Source organism: Amphiprion ocellaris, chromosome 10 (genome assembly GCF_022539595.1).
Source record: "Amphiprion ocellaris isolate individual 3 ecotype Okinawa chromosome 10, ASM2253959v1, whole genome shotgun sequence".
Lineage (NCBI taxonomy): Eukaryota > Metazoa > Chordata > Actinopteri > Pomacentridae > Amphiprion > Amphiprion ocellaris.
Window position 1 is genome coordinate 162,053 of NC_072775.1, and position 22,200 is coordinate 184,252.

Here is a 22,200-nt window from a genome sequence, read left to right on the forward strand (position 1 = left end):
CTCCTACGGCCTGGGGGGAGGGGTGCCCTGTTGGCTTGGCCCTGCCTTGCCGTGATTGCTGTTCTGGGCTTCGGGGTTCTTCACACTTGCATGTTTGATCAGGTCTCGCCAGCTACTGCCGAGTCCCATTTCAGCGAATGATGGGACCCGCCAGAATGTGCTGAGAATCTCTCCAGAGTCTCTACCCTAAACTCATTCTCTCTTGCACTAGTATCCTCTTCTGGCCTATTCTATTCTATTCTATTCTATACTATCAAAACATCCACAATTATGGTGCTCAGTACCGTTTGTTTATTTATTTATTGAATCTCTTTTTCTTTTGTGTTGGTTTGGTTTTCTTTTCTTTTTTCAAAATTTTTTATTTTTTTTTTTTAATTCATTGATGGACAGTTAGTAGTTGGGAATAACACACCACCTTACAATCTTTAATTGCAATAGCACCGCCTGTTAGTTTCTATCTCTGTTCGTCCTGTCCAGTCTTTGTTTCCCCCACACATCACTGAGGTGTAGCACTGCCCTCCCTGGCTCATCATAGGGAATTCTAATAAAGAATATCTGCTTAGCTTTCAGGGAGGGCTGGTGATGGTCACACACATGCACTAAATATTAAAATATTTGGCTGCAAGACTAAAATATGCATCAATCGCCCACATTTATTCTATTTTACTGGTTTTTATTTGATCTCATTACGTCTTCACTGCACTGTACATATTTAGCCTCTTTTGCACATGTTGGAATTCCTAATATAGTTTTGTTTTATATGTACATTTGACTTTGTCGTTAATTCAGCTGGTTTCAACCCACCATCCAGCGGCAGCTACTTATATTCTCATCATGCCTCCACGTATGATGTCAATAAAACTATTCTATTCTCTTCTCAGCGGTCAAGCTAAGAATCGTTAAAAGACAACAAAATGTACACAAAAGCCAACAGCCCTAAAATGAAAACAAATTAGTTCTTGTCTTCTTTATATATTTACCGTATCTATTTCATTATACTTAACATTAATTAAAAAAAATCTGTAAACTGTCTGCAGCTTTGGGCTTCAATAAACAAGTCTTTCGAGTTAAAAAGTAAAATTAATGAAGTAACAAAGACCGACAAGCTGCTCAACATGAGTGGTTATCATTTAATATTGCATTCAGTTTAATTACTACCATCTACAACCATTACTACATATCAAACATGAAATCTAAACTTCTCTGCTCAACATTTATCGCTCGTTTTGTGTCCGTAGCGTCTTGTTTGGTCGGGTGTTGAACACCGTCCACGCTGTCTGTTCTGGACGTCACTCAATGAGCTGTCTTTGTCTGACGTAGTCATTTTTAATTTTAATTCAGATGGATTTATGTTCAAGATGATTTGCTGCTTCCTGCTATTGGTTCAGTTTATCTGAAGATTTTTACCTCAACAACAAACCTTCTGTGGCACTCTGGTTCACATGTTGGGATTTCTTTCATTTGCTTAAAGTTTGAACACAAATTAAATTTTGTTCAAGTTTTTTCCTGAAGTGTTTTTCATGTGAAGTTCAACCACAGGTAACTGTAAGATTCTCCCAGTAGAAACAAGGCTTTGTATAAAACACTTCATGTATGTGGAGGAGGCTTCAGTTGTGGATTCTCTCAGACATTCTTGATAAAGAAGTGTAAAGTGTAACATTTCTGTTACACTTTAAAAAAAACAGTAACTATATGGATCCAGAAACTTTATTGACAAAAGAAAAGAACACATTTGTCATTGTGAAACATAAAATCCCCTAATTTAGAAAAAAAAAACACATTTTGTCACAGGTTCTAAACACTGGGGGTGAAAACGGTAGCCCAGGAACTGCACTTCAATCAAATCTAAATACGATTATCATGAACAGTAAAGTACATCTCACTTAATATCACTGCTTTACAGCATCATTTTTTCTACTTCCTGTAGTTTCTGTCCAACTCTTTTCCATTTCTTCCAAGTAAAATGAGAAAACTGGTGTGAAACAGTGGAGGCCGGCTACATGTAGACGACTCCCAGCTGTTAATGCATAAACCCCATGTAGCTGCACTAGACATGATGTTTTAGGTTGCTGAAGTCCCAAACACGCTTAAAAGTACCATAGAAGTAACCAGCAAGCTCCAGAACATGAACAGAATTATGAAACAAGTAATTTTGTCACATAATATTTAAAATTCATGTTTCTTCTATTGTGGTTATGCTTCTAAACAGACACATTACTACAATGCCTTTTAATTTGATTTGTTGACTTGCTGGAGAAATGGCCTTTATTACACATTATTTATTGGAATTAATGGAACATTTTTCCAGTAGCCAACAAGCTGATTTCTGCACCGTGACTTTGTGACTGAGAAATGTGAAATAGCCTGTGTATGCAGATCCATACACAGGCCAAACAGGGCTGGGTATCATTTCAAATCGCTCAATTATACTGTGGATAAAATACAAGTGTTTGGGATCAATGCACTGCTTTGAGAAATATAAAGATTTTCTCAGCAAATTCCTTTTAAAGCTGCATCTGATCAATGAAGTCAAACTCCTCAAAAGGTGCACCTTGTCTAAACTGTCCAAAATTAGCTACATTCAAAATCTAATCTTCTTTTTGATGACCAGCCCTGATGTGGCTTCCTCTGGGACCAGTATACTCCTGTGAAAAATCATCACCTCACTTCATTTCTTGCCTCCTCTGTCAGATTTGTCTGCTTTGCTTTTCTTTCTTTTCTCTCTGGCCAACTCCTTCCCTCTCTCCATGTCCTCCTCCTGTGCTTTGTTTCCCTCTCCCTCCCCCTCTTTCTCTGACTTCTCCTCTTTCTCTCCTCCTTTCTTTGATTTCTTGTCGCCTGCCTTTTCTTCCTTGCTCGTCTCTTCCTTTTTCTCATCCGGTTGTTCTGCCTTTTCCTTGTGTAGTTTCTCCAGAGCCTTCTCCATCTCCTCTTTCTCCATCTTTTCTTCCTCCTCCTTCAGCCTGGTGGCCACTCTCTCCTTCACTCTGGCTGATATCTCCTTCCTGCCCAGCTCCAGCTCCTTCTCCTCCTCCTCTTTGGCCAGGAGCTGCCTGACTTCGGCCAGAGCCAGCTTAGCCAGCTTTTTGGCCTCTACACGTTCATGGATGATGGCCAGCTGCTGCTTCAGAGCTTCCCGAAGCTTCCAGCCCACATCTTTAGACGTAGAGGTTTCTGAGACGGATGTCAAACAACACAGTTTGGTGTTTCACCACTCGTAGAATCCTTATGGGATCAAGGGCCATGCTCTGGTTCACTCTGTTATTGGACATCAGCACACAGCAGGCAGGCATGTGCACAGCAGCAGGTGAATTAGGAACATTTTTATCCACAACAAGACCGTTGCCATGCCGTAATGCTCTTAAACTCCCATCCAAGCAGTGTGCATACTTTGGAAACAACACTGGTTTGTTACAACCAGTCTAAGTAAGTATTTACAACTGTTTCTTAAAAATATTCTAAAGTCAAGTTATTCTGGTAGTCTGGTACTCTGCACAGGTATAGCACAAGTTTCACTTGTCACGCACAGGCACTGAATTCAGCCCAGTATCTTCCAACCGCCACAAATCAACTGTTAGAAAACCAGATATTAACTCAGAACTTCATTTATAAAATCTGGAGTTTATTTGCAAAACACATCTGCAGGGTTTTAGTTTATCAATGAAACACACTCAGATGAATCCAGTCAGTTATGTGTGGCTCATTTGTCACCCATTAGTTTAACCCACAATGGAACACAGCACGGCTTCATGCATGAGGCTGCAGAACGATACCTTTCTTAGCTCCTCTCCTGGCCTCATCTCCAGGTTTTTCATCTGATGTTACACAAAAACAAGAGAAGACTCCGTTATATGGAATACCTCTCTGTTGTTGTACACGTGAAGCGATCAGTCTATTTACAGAGCAGTCCATCCAGCAGTAGCTGCATTTAATGCACAAGTTATTTACTCAGCTCCATAAACTGTCATCCACCAGAAATGCTTTTTGAAGCTAATCTCAGCCTCAGGCTGCAGCGAAGCAACAACTTCACTTGGCTGAGAATTTTGCTATAAATCACTGACAGACTGAACTCCAGTTTAGCTGCACAGAACATGAACAGCTTCTTCCCCTCTGCCATCAGACTGATGAACACTAGATGACTCTACCTCACACACACATGTGCCTATGTTCAGCAGCTCAGCACCGACTCATCAACAATTACCACTGTTTTTGCACTACAATATTTGCACTACGTGGTGGCCCCCACCACCTGCTGCTACTGGTCACTTTATTCACTTAGTCACTTTTTTGTTGTACAGTGTACTTACATGTTAGTTTTTATTATAGTAGATGTTAGCTTTTATTATAGTATTTACTTTATCTTTATCTTTATTTTTATCTTTATTTTTATCTCTACTATTTGTTAAATGTTTAATGGAGCAGCATTGCACCGAGTCAAATTCCTCGTTTGTGAACCTCATGAACAATGGCAATAAAACTCATTCTGATTCTGATTCTGATTCAGAATGCAACTTTAACCTGGCAGTTATTCAGGGCCATTTGCTGATGAAAAGCCAGATTCTGACCCACAAAAGCAACACATTTCCATGGACAGTGCAGCAAGAGGACACAAGGGCAGAGTTGAAGCTCGGCAGACAAAAAATGTTCCACTGTCACAACAGCAACCATGCAGGGAAACTATGCAGGATACCAAAAGACTTTCAAAGTTCTATCAACTGATGACTGACATTACAGGATCAACAAAGACAATTAACTGGTTGTTTAAACTGAAAACTGTTCATCCATTGCTTTATAACAATGGTCAGCATGAAGCAGCAGTTAAACCAATTCACCACAAAGTAAAGCAAACTAAGAGGTCTGAAGCCAGCAGCCCAACGAGGCCCAGAGGCGAGCAGCTTCTCTGGGAATCTAAGTATCCCAGATACTTAGATTCTCTGGTTCCTGTTTTTTTCCCTCTGTCTCCTCTTCAATATAGGCACCGGGAGTTCTGGTTGGACTGGAAACATACAGATTGATAATACAGAAAAGACAGATGTAAGGTAGAGTAAAGAAAGCAGTAAAAAACAATGTAGGAAGTGCTTTTCTACTGCATCTTTCACCACCCCAATACACAAACAGTCAGCTGATATTCAGAAACCAACAATGGCTGCAGAAAACCAATGGGCCTTTTAGACTAAAGTTACAGCAGATAGAAATGATCATAAAGTATAATATGACCAGTTAACACTTTGACGATTAGTCCTGGCTGTCTCCCTCTCCTAACCCTAACCCAAAGTTAGTTCCAAAGTCCTAGAGCCGAGCACTTGAAGGCTTTTGAAGCAGGAGCGGAAACTTTAATGTGACCCAGTAAGCTGTAAGCAGACTATCATCCAGACAGGCATGTACCTCTGTTTCTGCTTCTTTTCCTCACTCCATGAACTCCACTCTGCTTATCTGACATTTGCATGAACAAATACAAACACACAGGGGGATAAATAAAAACAGAAACATACGAGCTGTTTAAGAAAGAAATAGCCACTCAAAACCACATACAAGACAATGCAAAAATAATAGTTCTTCAGCTTTACTATTCACAATGCATCAGCACAATAACTGCTTCCAAACAATTCACACAATAACTAGCTGGTGTCCTCGATCAACATTTTACTCCGAAAAAGAGGTCAGGGCAGCAACAGAGACAGTTTGAAATGTAAACTCAGGGAATTCAAATTTGACATGTATCAGCAACAGAAGCACACAAACCCAGATTGACAAAGAGTTAGTGGAAATCTGTTGTTCAAAAAGTGTTTATGAATTATCTCACAGCTTATATTATAAAGAAAGAATCACAGAAAAGGTTAAGTTAAAATAGATCAGTCAGGTTACTGCAAGAAAATGACTTTATTATTGGCAGATATTTGAAGTATAAATGCAAGAGAAACTGTGACAGAGCCGGCATCAGACAACAGGACTGATGGATACGTTCTGCCCATTGGGATACTGACTGGAAGCAGACTGGCTTCAGGTTGGCTGTAAGTGGTCTGAAGGGACAGGCTTCGGTTGCTTAGGTTAAAGTTACTCTGGAGTTCTGTAAATCCTTCATCTTTCAGGGTTAATTTTACTGCTTCAACAGCATCGAGAAGTTCAGTATCTCTGACTCCACCCCAGAGCAGGAAGGGCCTGTTTCTGAACCAGGTGTCAACCACTAAATCCACAGAGACACACCCTCCATCACATGAGGCTGGTTTCAGCTGTCTAAGCTCGTGATGGTTATCAGTCCAATTATACTGTGAGGAATCAAACATGCCTCCTGAATGCGTTGACGTTTTGAAACACTAAATCCATCACACCCTTCTAAAGCAGCACTGTCCTCTCACCTTTCACCCTCAACACCAATGAATTCTTCCAAACCTAAGTATTAAACAAACATGTTTTAAAGCTGTCATTGTTGTCACCTACTGGTATGTGTCAGTCACTGTTATTTATTGTGGTTTGAGGGGAACACAACAGAGGGAAATGTGCTACTGTGGAGCAGACGACCAAAACAACAGCATGTGAAGCCTAAAGAACCTGAGGGATGGGAAACTCCAACGTGACTTTATATACCCTAATCCCACAAACTTTCAGTGCCAGTGAATCCAAGACACTATTTCTTTATTGACATGTCATTTGCATGTGGATACGTGATCTGGTTAATGACATCTGATCACGAAGCTTTGATTTCATACGTTTAAGTTCTTTGTGATTTTGAGTCTGCCAGAATTTCAATATGCAAATGAGGTAGGGAGACATGGCATCCAATGTCAGCAAAGAATGGTTCTACTTTTAATTAGTCTTCAAAGACATCAAGTTTCATGTGAGGTAAAGGTTGTCATCCAAACATGTCAAAGAGTATCTATCACTACCTGCGTCCAAAGTCATTCTGGAGAAAAACTGGTCCTTTAGAAGGTAGTCGGTAGGGAAGCTTGCTAGTGCTAGGTCACCAAGGCTGTCTTTAAGGGTTTTGGCGTGTAGCCGAGATAGCGTGAAGAAGCTTTTAAGTCTTTTTTTTTTTAAGTTATTTTTTTGGTCTTTTTGTTGGCTTTATTAGACAAGTTAGTAGAGAGGAAAGTAGGGAGGAGGATGAGGGAAGACCTGCAGCAAAGGGCAGTGAGCTGGAATGGAAGCCAGAAGTTCATGGGTCAACCACTGGAGCTACCTACGCCCACCTTTAAACCTGTTGGTGCAGATCTTTCTCTCAGGAGTGTGACAAAACTAAACGGATGTCATTTGCAAGCAAGACCACCTCCCACTGTGGTCTGTGTTTTGTGATAGCTTTCTCACTGAAAGCCACTAAGTGATAGCTGCATTAATGTTTTTTAAATCCAGATAGAGATTCTATGGTAATACCAGATAGAAAAGTGGGTCCAACACAAAACCAAAAGCCTTGACAGATTTACAAAAGTACAAATTCATGCCTATTGTACCATAAGTCCAAGAGTCTTGAATAAATGTTTTCAGGTTTTATGCCACACAGCCGTAGTAAAGAAGAGGACAACTGAGATGCTGTCCAAGTGCAAATCATCTCTGCATGTCATGTTGTTTATATAGTACTGTTGGCTGTATTAACAGATTGTAAAAAAGGTTGAACAGAACTTATAAAAGAGTTCCTGAGTATCACTTCCATATCCAGGCGGAGGAATCAACAATGTAGAAAATGCCCTCTAAAAGGAGTCTACTTTTTTAAGATTCTGCTGGAGCAAGAATGACGTTTGTCCTGTCTGACAGTAGGTGGGAGCTGGGATGAACCTGGGTGGAGCCAACAGCATGCAGCTCGACTGGAGATCTACAAATCTCAAGCTACTGGTTGGGCAAAGTTGTCAAAACCTGCAAACATGAGCGGAGGAGGAAATTTTGTATAACTGTGTTTCCGACACAGTAGCTGCTAGATGTTGAGGCCCCTCCGTTAAAAACGGCTGCATTTAGACCAAGGCTATTGGTTATGGAGGCCCACTATGACGATCTTCTGCCCCCGATTTCCATCATCTTTGGCTCCTCTTCTTCTGACCGCTCCTTCATCCTCATCGTCCTCCTCCTGCACCTCCACCACTCCTTCTGAGGAACCGCGCTCCTCCTCCTCCTCCTCCTCCTTCTCCAGGGGCTCCAGCGGGTTTATCAGACCGTACAGGAAAGTGAAGAAACCGTTTAACCAATCAGAGCCGCCCTCCTCCACTTCTTCTAACCAATCCAGAACCTCGGTTTCGCCCTGACCATCGCCCTCACTGGTCAGGCCTACGCAAACAAGAGGAGGGGGAGGGATGGAGGCATGGGAGGATGGAGAGGAGGTTTGGGAGGAAAATATGTGGAGGAAAAGGGTGGAAAAAAGTGGAACAGACTAACAGAAAGGCCGAAAAAAGAAAGATGGAATCAAACGAAGACAAAAGATGTACTGAAGAGGGTTAAGAAAAGGAGGAAAGAGAAGGAGGGAAAGAAACAAGGGGAGAAGGCAAGAGAAGTTTTCAGCGTAGGTTAGGCAGCGAGGGAACTACTCAGGCTCTATCACAAGCAGAGAGTCGGACTGTCTGCACACGATCAACAAAATCACTGTTTTAGCTGGAGTTAGTTTAAATGACTCAATGTAGCAGCGTTAAACCGAAGATTTCATGTTTAAAAATCAAAACGGTGCATCGTTGCAGCTTGTTTCTCATGTGTAGACAGTCTTGGAATCAGAGTCTGCATAGAAAAAGAGGAAAAGCTGAAGCTGGGTTCCTATTAAACTGTGTTTGCAGAGGAAAAGCTGAAAACTGAGATAAACAAACGCAGTTGTACTTGTTCTGTGTTTGTTTAGTGTAATTTAATTTGATGAGTGGCAGCAGTAACACTTTTACAGAAGAGATTTGATTAAATGTTTAAATGTTATTGCGCTACAACTTAAGACTTCAAATGCTTTAATCTTTATTGAAATACCTACACTGGTGTATCCTTTTCTTCAGACTTTCAGATTAAAACATATGTTAAGAACAACACAGAGCTGTGTGAGAATACACTAATTCAAGATTTACAGAAAGGCAGGGACATTTTTTATTGTCAAGAAAAGTGAAGAAAGCCACTATTTGTCTGCACAGAAAAAAGTCAGAAAAACTTGTTTATCAGTAAAAATGTATCTAGCCATTAAAGTGTCTTTTAAAACAGATTTATATTTGCATATTCTCCACTATACTTACCATTCTAATATATTAAACTAAAGAGAGACCAGATCAAACACATTCAATAAGTAGCAGAAATAGGAAGATATAAAGAGGGAGCTTGCAAAAGTAATGAAAACAGCACGAGAGAGAGGGAGTATACAAGGGAGTGTGCACTACAATGCAAGGAAGCAAACACAATCCATTTGTTCAAAGGTAATCTCAGTTTGGGTCGAACGACTTGGTGAATATGTCCGTTACCAGCTGGGTGAGTCCATTGCTGGTTGGTTTTTCAGCTTATTTTTAGTTTTATTTTGCTAAACTAATGTTCTGTCTTCATGAGTCTTCAAATTGATCAATAATTAACCTGTAAAATCCAACTCAATGTGTGTACTAATAGGAAGTAGGAGCTGAATTGGGCCATATCATGTTTGATATTTGTCTTTCTTAATGGCTAAATTAAGCTGTCCTCCGCGGTTGCTAAAAGATCACTTGGTGCTTGAATTCACAAATTATATTTGAGAGATAGAGCAGAAACTGTGTGTTGCTGTCTGATCTTCAAATAGCTGAAGTTATCTCCAGCTGTTTGTTCATTTAGAGCAGTGTTAATCATCACACAACTTGTAAGCCTCATGCAGGTTGTCAAGCTTTAACCGGTGTCTCACATGGCAGCTACTAATTATATGACAATACAGCCATTAAACAAAAGCCATAAACCTACAACAGCTACACTATTCATACACAAGATGAGGTGTTGCCAGATTTACCAGCACAATGGCAATAATGCTGTTGTACAAATAAAAACATATCATACGTGTGCAACCTTTTCACGTGATATTTGTGCGTTTAGGAATGGAAACCGTCACCAATCTGGTAACGTTTCACACTTTTATAGGAATGCTACTGTTTGGCTATTGCAGCACCTGATGCTAGTCAACATTATATGCACAGACAATAACAACTGCTCAGTTCTAACTGAACAAATGTGCACACCTGATAAACTGAAAGAAAGCAGAAGACGCAACAACTGAAAACCAATACCAATAAGTTTATCAAGGACCAGTGGGCAAAAAACAGGTGTTTCAAGAGAAAAAGAAAGATATTAACTATACAAGATGAGCAGAATATTTTATTTGTCTTCCTTGGATCCAAATCCTTTGTGTTTAATATGCAAACAAACTCACTCCACTTCTTTTTAAAACCACATATTAAAAAGTCGATTCATCACACCTGGGCCTGAACTACAAACATAAGATGAAAAAAGTGAAGGCTCAACCCAGTATTCAGGTAAGCCTGGTTGAATTGGAGCCATATTAGCCACAATACATAGAATATTGTTGTGGGATGACAAATTATTGGGCATATATATATATATATATATATATATATATATATATATATATATATATATATATATATATATATATATATATATATAGTGATTGCAGTGGCTTCTGGTGTTTGTGACAAAAGCGGCTCTCCTGTTGAATGTCCAGGTGAAGATCCTTAATTTAAAGGCTGCAAGCTAAAGTTTCCTTCAACTAACGCCACCGGACATTTGTTCAAACAGCATCAAACAGCTGTTCAGTGTGGTGGAGAGGGACTCAGCCATCCCGGACAGACAACTAAGCAAATTTCACCAGCAATCACTGGTTGGTTAAGACATCACTCCACCCTAATTTGAGTAATATATTATTTGAGCAACAACTGCTACACAAGACTAGCTATGTGTGACTAAAGCATCCTGAAGTTTCTCTTAAGAGTGTAGAGGTTTTCCTGTTGACTCCTGTTGGGATAGAACCAATGAGCCATTCTACAATTCAGTTTAGCAAAAACAGTTTGCCTTTGAGCATCAATGGCCTCAGTGCAAACAAGAGTAGATAACATGAACAAAGACAGACTTTAACTAGTGATTCTTAAGCCTGTCTAATGTCAGAGAAACAAGTTTCTAGTCACATAGTATTAACCCTTTGATGCACAACATGGGTCTGTAGTGACCCAAATCCAATGGAAAATGGGCATCAAAGGGTTAAGTGTTATGAAAACAGATAATCAGGAGGTAATTCAGGTGCTGTGTAGAGCGCTGTATCATGCCCATTTCAAAATATGAACTCTTCTGTTGGATTTTGTTTTGATGTGATGGGACATGTTAGAACCAGTGTTTCACTGCTGTCTGTGTTTGAGTTTCAGTTGTAAATATAAAGAAGTACAAAGGCTGGTCCTTCATAAAACCATGAAACACACAGAGGGAAACAGTGAAGGCAACCAGGAACTAGAATGTGTCTCAACAACTGCCTTGAACTGCAAACAGAAGAGAGAAACTCCAAAACCTGTACAGCTACAGTCCAGACAGGTGTCAACCCCGCGCTACCAAGACAGCACAAAGGACATTTCCACAGGAAATCACTGGAATAAAGAAGTAAAAGAGGCAACTGAACTCCTCAGCTGCCGAACAATACCCAATATGCTTTTCTATCAGGAGTTACAGGAACTTTAAATTCTGCAGAACAGAGGTCCAAATTACGGTGGCCGAGAGGTGCAAACCAAATTTACATAATGCAAAACACTTTTACAACCTCCAAGACAAATTTACAAGTGACAAAACACTTTTACAAGTCCAAAAACACTTTTACAAATCCAAAAACACTTTTACATAATGCAAAACACTTTTACAACCTCCAAGACAAATTTACAAGCGACAAAACACTTTTACAAGTCCAAAAACACTTTTACAAATCCAAAAACACTTTTACATAATGCAAAACACTTTTACAACCTCCAAGACAAATTTACAAGCGACAAAACACTTTTACAAGTTCGAAAACACTTTTACAAGTCTGAAAACACTTTTACAAATCTAAATGTAACTGGAAAGGGAATGTCCCAACTCCGGGGCTGAAGCGGAAGTGATGACGAGGAGCGGCTAATGCACTCTGTCGGTCTGATCTGCGCCATTTAAACACTCTAAAGACCGACCACACGAAAAACAAAACCGCGTCAATCGGTTTATATGTTCCCCACAAAACGGGCAAAACATCACCCGCTCGTTGTCCGTTGCATTAGCCGCTCCTCGTCGTCACTTCCGCTTCAACTCCTGAGTTGGGACATTCCCTTTCCGGTTACATTTGGATTTGTAAAAGTGTTTTTGGATTTCGACAAAACACTTTTACAAATCCAAATGTAACCGGAAAGGGAATGTCCCAACTCCGGGTTTGAAGCGGAAGTGACAACGAGGAGCGGCTAATGCAACTTTTGGTTGTTGTTGATGGTGAACCAAGCGAGCGGGTGATGTTTTGCCCGTTTTGTGAGGAACATATGAACCGATTGACGCGGTTTTGTTTTTTGTGTGGTCGGTCTTTAGAGTGTTTAAATGGCGCAGATCAGACCGACAGAGTGCATTAGCCGCTCCTCGTCGTCACTTCCGCTTCAGCCCCGGAGTTGGGACATTCCCTTTCCGGTTACATTTGGATTTGTAAAAGTGTTTTCGAACTTGTAAAAGTGTTTTGTCGCTTGTAAATTTGTCTTGGAGGTTGTAAAAGTGTTTTGCATTATGTAAAAGTGTTTTTGGATTTGTAAAAGTGTTTTTGGACTTGTAAAAGTGTTTTGTCGCTTGTAAATTTGTCTTGGAGGTTGTAAAAGTGTTTTGCATTATGTAAATTTGGTTTGCACCTCTCGGCCACCGTACCAAATACTTCCCCCTGAAGGTATACATTCCTCCAGCACATTGTGATTTGTTTTTCTAAATGAGGGTCAAAGGCCTGGGAAGACTTGGATAATTAATCTGCACACATATCGAAAAATCCACCTTCAAATTCCTCCTGAATGCTGTGTTCTGCTAAATAAATGGATCCATTAGTGGTAACGTCACTTCATCTGTTTCTTCCTGACCATCGTCAGCGACCAACTACAACACGTGGGTTTGCAGTTGGTGGCTTTAAAATGTTGTGGAAACCCCTTGTGCCCTTCATCAATCAGCAATGTTCACCGCTCTAAAAGTTCCTGAGGAAAATAAGATCCCAGAACAGGACATTGGAGGGGGTCGAAATACAGGCAAGGGACCCAAGTTCCTCCAAAAGTTCCTGTCTCCTGGGAAAAGTGAAAACACTCCTATAGTTAAAGGTTTAATAAACCAGCCCTGACAGTGACTGACCGCAGTAACTCCATCCTGTAACAACAGGTTGTTGATAAAACCTCACTGGCTTGTTACAGTGCTATTACAAACACCTCCCTCATTATGTTAGACCGAAGCTTTAGGTAGCTTTAGGGATATTGATCTGATTAAAACTTTAATACTTTGTTCAGGTGGAAACATCTAAAGAAGCCAAAGGTTTATTTTGGATAGAAACCCATTTAGAAAACTTACAAATCTTTACATAAGTGTTTGAGGAGTTCAGCTTTTCTGTCGTTTTCATTGGAGTTCTTTAATACAACAGTCGGCTATCTGATTTTCAGCCATGCAAAAGAAACCCAAAATGCCATTTTGTGCAGTTCACAAACACTTAACACATTATCAGTGGTCTGCAGAAACTGGAATAATGATATCATTCAGAATATTTTTCTTTCTTTTTCAGCAGGACACTGAGCGCAAACATCAAAGTTAGTTATAAATCAGAGATAAATCGACTTGCCTAGCAGAACTTTAGCATCCTCGACATCAAAATCACCGTCGCCGTCTGTATCGTATGCCACCAGTTTACCTACATCGGCAACAAACATAGAGGTAGACTTAGGATTTGTTCTAACAGGAACCACAAAGACTCATTTTAATACATTTCCATGCATCATTCCAGACAGACAGACAGACACCAAAGGACAGGTTCACACTTTATCCTACTCTATCCTAATACATTAATTGACTCATTCATTACTCTGGTCATTAAGAAATCCAGAGTGATGGAATAGATGCAAATACAAGCTTCAGTGGTCTAAATTAGTTCAGAGTCGAAGGGTATTAACTTGAAAAAATGTGAACCTCTTCTTTAAAGGGAATACACCAAGCTTGTGGGAGATGGACTGCATATCATTTATCTCTTCTATGTTGGGATTAACTATTAGAGGATGCTTTATCATGGATTTTCCAGCATTTTACTGAGCAAATTTGGTCTAAAACTGAAAAAAAAATCTGCATGCCAAAAGCCTGGTGAATTCCTCTAAAACAGGGATGGAAAAAAACAAATCGAGTAGCTAAACGACAAGTGAGACCTGTCAGCAGCAGTGAAGGGCAGACTAATTAATGCTACAGAATGGTGGTTTCAATTGAATCACTTGGTGAACTACAGAACATTAGACCTAACTGGAGAAGAGGGGAAAAGAGGTTAGACCATACATTTAAATAGAACACCTTATCTAGACAAAAGAAAATAATTTAACAGATTCTTCACATCTTCCTTTGCAGCTGGACAAGGAAGATAGACTTTAATGACACCCTTCCACAACATTTAAGGAAAGATTCAGCAAACAAGAGTCAAACTTTTGAGATAAACGTTTGAAGATGCTTTGAATTAGAAATGACCAAATCAATTAAAATATCTCAGGTTTGTGTAAATGTTCTCTTATTTCTGTGTTCATAAGTAGGCAGTGGCTAGACTTATGTTTTGTCCAAACCAAACAGTCTTTGGAGACAGGTTTAGTTTAAGAGTGCACTGACTCTTCAACGCATGCACAACAATAAATAATGAAGGCCTCTGTGAACCAAACCATGTAAGGGGCAGTTAGCCAGACCTATGGAGAATTTATTGCCTTATATCTGGGCTTTAACAGGAGGGATAGAGGGAAACATCCTGAGAGCACAACCTAAGAGAAAACAGTCTTTTAATCTAACAGAGGGTGTAACAGAAGGATGTCTTGTGATTTTTACCTTGCAAGGCCTCAGACAGGTTAATTTGTAAGCCCTTAGCCTTGTCTGCATGCAAAACACAAAACATACATATTGAAACAACAGCAAGATTAAGAATCAAACGGAACAGATTCATATTTCATACATTAATAGTAGATACACACAACATCTGTGATTAGAGCTGCAGATTAGTAACAGACAGCATTATGTGATCAAAGATGATAAAGACATGCATGGAACAGAGAATGTGAATAAAATGGAGCTATTAATGAAAGGTAGTTGCAGTATAGACTTGGGTCTACATGTAACAGACCAATGAGTGTTTTATGGAGAGTTAAATATGTGGCGCTTTTAGACACGTATCCATCATATTGTTAAATAAATTAATTTCCTTATATGCTGCTGTTCTAATTTAAAGTTTTTATTTTGCTTTTGTTAACACTACATTTTGCAGAAGTCCTTCTATGCTCATGCTTTTAAAAATGTTCACAGTCTATGGTTCGGATTCTCAGAAATATGACAACATAATCGGAATGCTAAAATTCATTTGAATTTAGGGCATTTTTGCTTTTCCTTTCCTCCTTAATTTGACTCACTCTGATCTGTAGCCATTTTCTGGCAGCTGATTTGCATCATATTTACCTAAGTATTGTGTTTACAGCTGCTGTGGATCATAGAGTGAAATAGACAGACAAGGTGGACAGCAGACTGATTAGTAATAGCTGCCAGCTTGATGTTAGAGCTCTGACCAGGGTAAATATTGTAGTTGGACTGGTTAAAGTTCACTATCAGGACAGATGGTAGGCGTTACATCCGCAGCCAGATGATGACAAAAGCCAAACTAGTTGCTGCCACACCTGTACAGCGAGGTGCACGAAGGAATGAAGAATCTCTGCTGCTCTTCAAACAACATGCTTGTATGTATTTATGTGTGTGTTTCCAGCATGGACCCACCAAGAACTCCTTGATAGTCAACCAAGTCGAAGTAGACCACGGCTACAGACGTCCAGACACCCAGCAGGGCTAACACGATGAACCAGGTGAAGAAGCTGCTGCTGCTGCACCCAGAGTCCACCTTCTTCCCATTCTTATTGGCTGACTGGGCTTTAGCTCCATCTGTCACACAAACATAAAAGACGTCAGCTTCAGTAGTAAACCTGACATGTTGCATTAAAACATTCATGATGCATTGAAGCTGGTCTGGTGATAGTCCAGTATTTACTGAGATACCTTCTGTTGGTTTTCAGCTCCTGATTATGTTGTATTACCAACAACACAGTTCATGGTTTGACTCTGAGAGGCTAACAGATTTCATAACCAATTTAAGAATTATTTGACATTCAGCAACTCAGCAGTGACTGATCTAGGATTAAAGGTGATGTTTAGTACAGACTGACCAATAATTACAGCTGAATTAGTCTGACACACTTATGAGTGGAATAGAAACCTTAAGGTGTGAATTCCATCTAGACAGCTGTCTTTTAGCTAAACAATGCTAGCTGGATTAGCCACCAGACACAGAGCTATTATAGTGTCAATGCAGAGTCAGTGAACAGAAAAGCCAGAGTTATAAGAGGCTATGGTGTAGGCTATGGTGTAATTACAACAATACTGAATCACTGAAACGAACAATTACTGCAAATGAAGAGAGTTATGTCTCTAGAAATGCAAACAACATGATGTTTGTGATGGCACTACCTGAAAGCTTCTGTTAAAACTGTTTATATTTGCTTCTATCTCTTCAAACAAAGAACCTAGTCCACATAATCTTTAGTTTAACTGTTGCTTTGTTTGGTTCGTTCACCTTTTCATTGCCACACAAAAGAACCAGTGAAATAGCCATACTTTAAACTGCACTCGAAAGTTAAGAAGCTATGAAATGCTCCATTTTCAACACTGACTTTGTGTAAATCTGTCAGGAATCATGTCAGCTGCACTACGTGTACTAATCCCTCAGGAGAGGCTCTGCAAGAAGAATCAGATGTGATGGAAACAGAAAAATAAACCACATCTAAGAAGCTATTCCAGGAGTGCCGATGACATCCCATAATGCACAGTGGGAGAAAATAGTGGCAAAGAGAATGAACAGGTGCTGGAGTCCGGAACATGGTGCTAGGTCAAATCCCAGACATTTCATTTGCTCAGAGACGCACAACGTTAAATCTAAACACTGTACTAAGCTGAAAATCCATCAACCCAGCTGAAATAAACATAATACTCCTAAAGTCTCCAACCTTTTGCGGATTTCTCTGCTGTGACATCTTCTTGGAGTTAGAAAATATCAATATCGTCTTTGTTTCTCTGATTGCACCACAGAGATCGGTGTGTTGTTCAGCACAAAAAACAGGAGAACATGGTTTGTTGAATTAACCCTGCTATGGATTTAACCTTAAAGTGGACATGAAAGTGAGTAAAAACATACCCAAACCAGCAGGAAGTTATATTATTCCATGTTAAGCTCCTAAAAGTTAAAAGTTCCCAAACTTAAGAAGCTCTTAAACCACTATTTAGCTACATACTTAAAGAACTGTGCAGGCATAATTTAGGACGTGTTTACTGACAGAGCCTTCACTGAGCTACAAAGACTAACACACAACCAGTACACTGCTCTCTTAGATCCTGGAGCTTCAGGAGACCTCGGTCCTTCACCTTGAAACCAACCACCAGGCCCCCACCATGACCTCCACGCTGCCTTGTCCTCCTCGGCTGTCTGGTCAGCAGGCCTTGAACGGGCGGGTTCCTCAACTTGCATCTCCCCAGCGATCATAGTCGGCCCTGTCGTGACAGGAGGGGTGGTGGACTCTACCAGGGTGGCTGGATCGCCCATCCCTGCCGTGTGACGACCTGGACCAACTAACTAAACTAGACTTTAACTCTCCAAAGAGTCTGCAGTCTTAAGACAACCAGCAGCTCTGCCTCCCTCTCTCATCTATCCTACCCTCCCCTCTTTTCTTCCTCTTACTCATCTGTCAGTCATCCCAGCTCTCGGTCACGTTTTCTTCTCAAAGCCTCATATGGCTCTGGAGGTCATAGAAAGCTATTTATAGTGCTTTTAGATCAGCTGGCCGTGACATACAGAGAAAAGAACACAAGCATTAACATCACTGCTAGACAGAAACAACACTGAAAGCTTCACAGCTCTGCCCTGTCCTCTGCCTCATACAGAAGATTAGAAAGCTAGATTTCACTACATTTACTGTGTCATGTGGAGCAACAAAAACAACCTTCATTTTGTACTTGCTGCTCTTTCTTCCTGCTTTTTATATTTTCTATAACTTCAAGTACTAAGACAGGAAACTAAATTCAAATTTAGGGACCACAGCAGGGAGAACAGTATCTGAAGAGGCTGCACTTATAAAGATGAAAACAAAGATACAGTCCAAAACCTGTCGGCAGTGCAAGAGACTAACTGGAGGCACCAAAACCACTACATTTTCTATTGTTTTCAGTTACTAAATTTGATCCAAAAATAGTACATCAGTTAAATGAAGGCTGTCATGATATACTGTTGTGTGATAAAAACCTACTGTATGCTGACACAAACACAGCCTGAGCAATAATATTGCTGCCTATGAACACTATGAGCTACAACTGAAGTCGCTGGAACTTAACTCAGGGCATGTGTGGCATCGATACAGAGAATAAAAATAGAAACAGACTGTAAAAACAGAAATCTGAGTTTTTTTGAACTAGTTATGATAATTGAAGTTTCATTTACTCATTCACAATAGATATCTTTGCTCACCAAATGGTCACAACGCATGAGAAACTGCATATATTTCTGGTAAAGACATAATTCATGCTCCAAAGACTATTCCAAGTCAGGAAAACCTCTCTGATGTTGTTTGTGGAGCACTGCTATGATAGATGCAGCTGCTGAATTCACAGACAGTAATACTTATGATATGAACATTGTGGAAGCCTAACAAGTCTTTCTCTCTCTCTCTGTGTGAATTCTGTGCACAGATTTAGATGTCTGTCTGAACTGCATGGATGAGTTAGAGGTCTCTGGCATTTTCTGTACTATTCAAAAAGGAGTTCCATCATGTTTTCAGACATTTGGCATCAACTTGCACCAAAATATCAGCTCTCATCTTATTGATCATCTCATATTTTCTTACTTTTAATGTATTTCTACAATACATTATTAATACAGTCTGATTTACTGCTCATGTCTTTTAATGTTGACTTTGAGGCCGGTATTACCAACAAAGATTTTGTTATGTCACCGGTGAAAACTAACTGCTTAATGACAAAAAAGATTTTTCTTGACTCATGACATTATTCTCCACTGTGGATTTGGAATGACCATGTTACTCTGACTATTGCTCTTATATTCGAGTTTACATGCCCGGCAACAGCTACTTATTTGGTTCAATATTGATTAAATCATAAAAACTACATTCTGGCTTTAGACATCTCACTTATTTTATCTATTTGTACTCTATAAGTAACACTAAATCACACTAATGTGACATTTATATTCAACCACAAAAAGAAAGCTGTTTTCTCCTTGTAACATTCCTCTCTTAAACTTGGGCTTCGAAGGGAAAAATGGAATTAACTGACACCACATGCACAACCACAGACAGCAGGGATTAGAAATATACTGCAATAGGATGCACATTAAAACTAAATCCTAGCAGAGCATCAGACATAAATCTACATGACAAAAACACTCCAACACTCATTGTGTTCAGCATATGTGACTTGCATCCCATAATGTCTGGCAATACATTCCTAAATAGAAAGTGGGCCACATGGCTCATACGGTCTCAAACAACACCTGTAAAACATGTGACCCAGCAAGAAATTCCAGTTTGAACATCAATGTTATGGTTTATGGAATTAGCAGCACCTCGATCAATGAGCAGGAGAGTGAATAAAATAAACTGTAGTTGAAGATTATTATTATTAATAGCCCCCAACACATACAAACTTCACCACAGCTACTTAAAGCAAACCGTTAAGAACACAGAAATACACCAAACTAAATAAACTCAAAGGTAACTATTGCTTGTTTTTAAAGATCTGGCAACAAGTTCACACCCTTAAAAAGTATTAGTGAATACCCTGGTGGAAAATTTACCAATTTGCTGCTTTGGATAATGATGAAAAACACACATATTGACTGTGTGAATATTCTTCACATGATCTCATAACGAACTCTGAAAGCTCCTCAACACCCCCATGCATGGACACACAGCAAAACAAAACCAATGCAGAAACACCAAAACCATGCAATAACATACCACACTGTTCTTCTATACACTTCATGTTCATATGACACGGCAGCTAATTCTCACACACGCACACACACACACACACACACACACACACACACACACACACACACACACACACACACACACACACACACACACACACACACACACACACACACACACACACACACACTCTTTCAGTCTCTCCAAACCAACAAAAACCTCTGCAGAGTCTCTTCTTTGTGCCTCTCTGTCCACATTGTTCGGTCTAAGCAGCTCCTTTTGAGTCTTATGTAAGGACTGCTGTGCGCCGCCTTCAAACTTCTCTTCCCTCAGGCTTTTAACAACGTTCATCCTCATGCACGCACACATGCAGGTTTGTATACATTTCAGAAAATTCCAGCTCCACAAATTCTCTAACCTTCGACCCTGCGGGCAAACCTCTGAACCTCGGCCACCTTTAAAAACAGCCTTTAGGAAAGTAAAGACCAACAGATTTTCACGCAACATGTGCTTTACAGCTGTGAAGTGCTTGGTTTTAAGAACATTTAAGTAAAACGTGGTGACAAACATCCACTGAAGGGGGACAGAACTTCCAGTGATGGAGACGTTATCTGGGCTCCACAGAAAAGGCAGGAAAAAAACCTCATGCCTGGCACTGTTGTGAGAAATCCGCAGTTTGTTGAAGCATGAGTCAAACTAATCAAATTATATCACAGACTCAGTGCAAACAAGCTGGAAACTGCACTAGGTTAATTTAATACCATTTTCTTGTGCTACATGTTATGTACTGTATGTTTATGCTGCAGCATGGAAACAACAAATTAAATCGACTGCAATCGACCTAAACTACACCAACAGAGAATAAACCTCTCCGATATACAAGAGGAATGGGAAGCAGAAAAAACAGTGAAAAATACAGATGGGAACTACTGTAGCACAATGACTAATGGCTAACTTTTTATGTGACGACATACTACTCAAATTATTCTGCACAACTTATTGCTTATAAAATAACATGCAGCATGTGTTGCTTTCAGTTCATCTGAGTGCCCTCAGACCGAGTTACTGTAAGAAAATGGACCTGGACGTGATACTATATTCTCCTGCAATGCAAAGATAGACACTCCACAAGAAATTATTTCACTGCTGCGAAGTTTTCCTTTACTTAAAACTACCAAAATCTGGTCTGGTCTTGCCTGTAAAGTCAGAGCAAACAGCTAGTAACCTCCTCTCAAATTCATTTTTGTTAAACTTTGTAAGGATTGAACACAACATCCCAGAATAGCAACACAAAAATCAAAAAGATCTTCAGGACAATTTGGTCATAACATCCCTGGGATTCAAACATCCTTTTCAGAGTTATGAAAAGTATCTTCAGTCAGGAGGATTTCTCAGAAACCTCACAATAAAATACTCATATCTGAACTTTTACTGTACAGATTGATTCAACAGCAAACAGCATGATGCATCTCCAAGCCTGAACGGAGCCCCGACACAGAATCACACTTTCATGCGAGGTTACGTGGGGTGCTTCATCTACAAGGTTTAGTTTAGCAAAACTACACACTCTGCAAATGCAAAGAACATGAAGCCGTTACCCTTCCATCTCTGGATACTTGATCAACCCTTAGCCCTTTGGAGAGGGAAAGAAGAGGAGGAGCCCTTAGAAAAGTAAAGAACATGTGACAGACAGATAAGTGCACATATGAAGACGCTTTAGTGTATTCTGAGACTTTTAAACTAATGATCAGATGTTCACAACAACTGGAACATGATTCACAGTTCACACACACTATTTTTAGGCTGGTAAGAGAAATCAAATCTCAGTCTGATAATCCACCATCAGTGGCTTATCAGTGGCTTATCTCATATGATGCAACTCAAATACATGAAGACAACGTGCACAGGCCTCCTCTTTCAGTCACAGATTCAGACAGTTAACATCCAGACGTCACTTTGCATTTTAACTGTGCAAACTGAGAGAAATCACTTC

General features: G+C 39.9%; 1 protein-coding gene across 7 annotated transcripts in view; it reads right to left on the minus strand.

Annotated features, from left to right (window-relative positions):
* The window catches only part of asph (aspartate beta-hydroxylase), a 65,369-nt gene that overhangs the window by 40,881 nt on the left and 2,288 nt on the right, over nt 1–22,200 (minus strand). For 3 of the 7 annotated variants that reach the window (XM_055014561.1, XM_055014563.1, XM_055014562.1), the window contains exons 1-4: nt 17,629–17,932; nt 15,934–16,095; nt 15,001–15,045; nt 13,776–13,840 (exon numbers count right to left, since the gene is read on the minus strand). In XM_055014561.1, coding sequence (XP_054870536.1) covers nt 13,776–13,840; nt 15,001–15,045; nt 15,934–16,095; nt 17,629–17,806 — 450 coding nt within the window. In that variant the 5' untranslated portion in view covers nt 17,807–17,932. Of the gene's footprint in view, nt 1–13,775; nt 13,841–15,000; nt 15,046–15,933; nt 16,096–17,628; nt 17,934–20,231; nt 20,382–22,200 lie in introns of those variants that run through there. The other 4 variants (XM_055014566.1, XM_055014560.1, XM_055014565.1 and 1 more) reach the window with 4 other exon arrangements.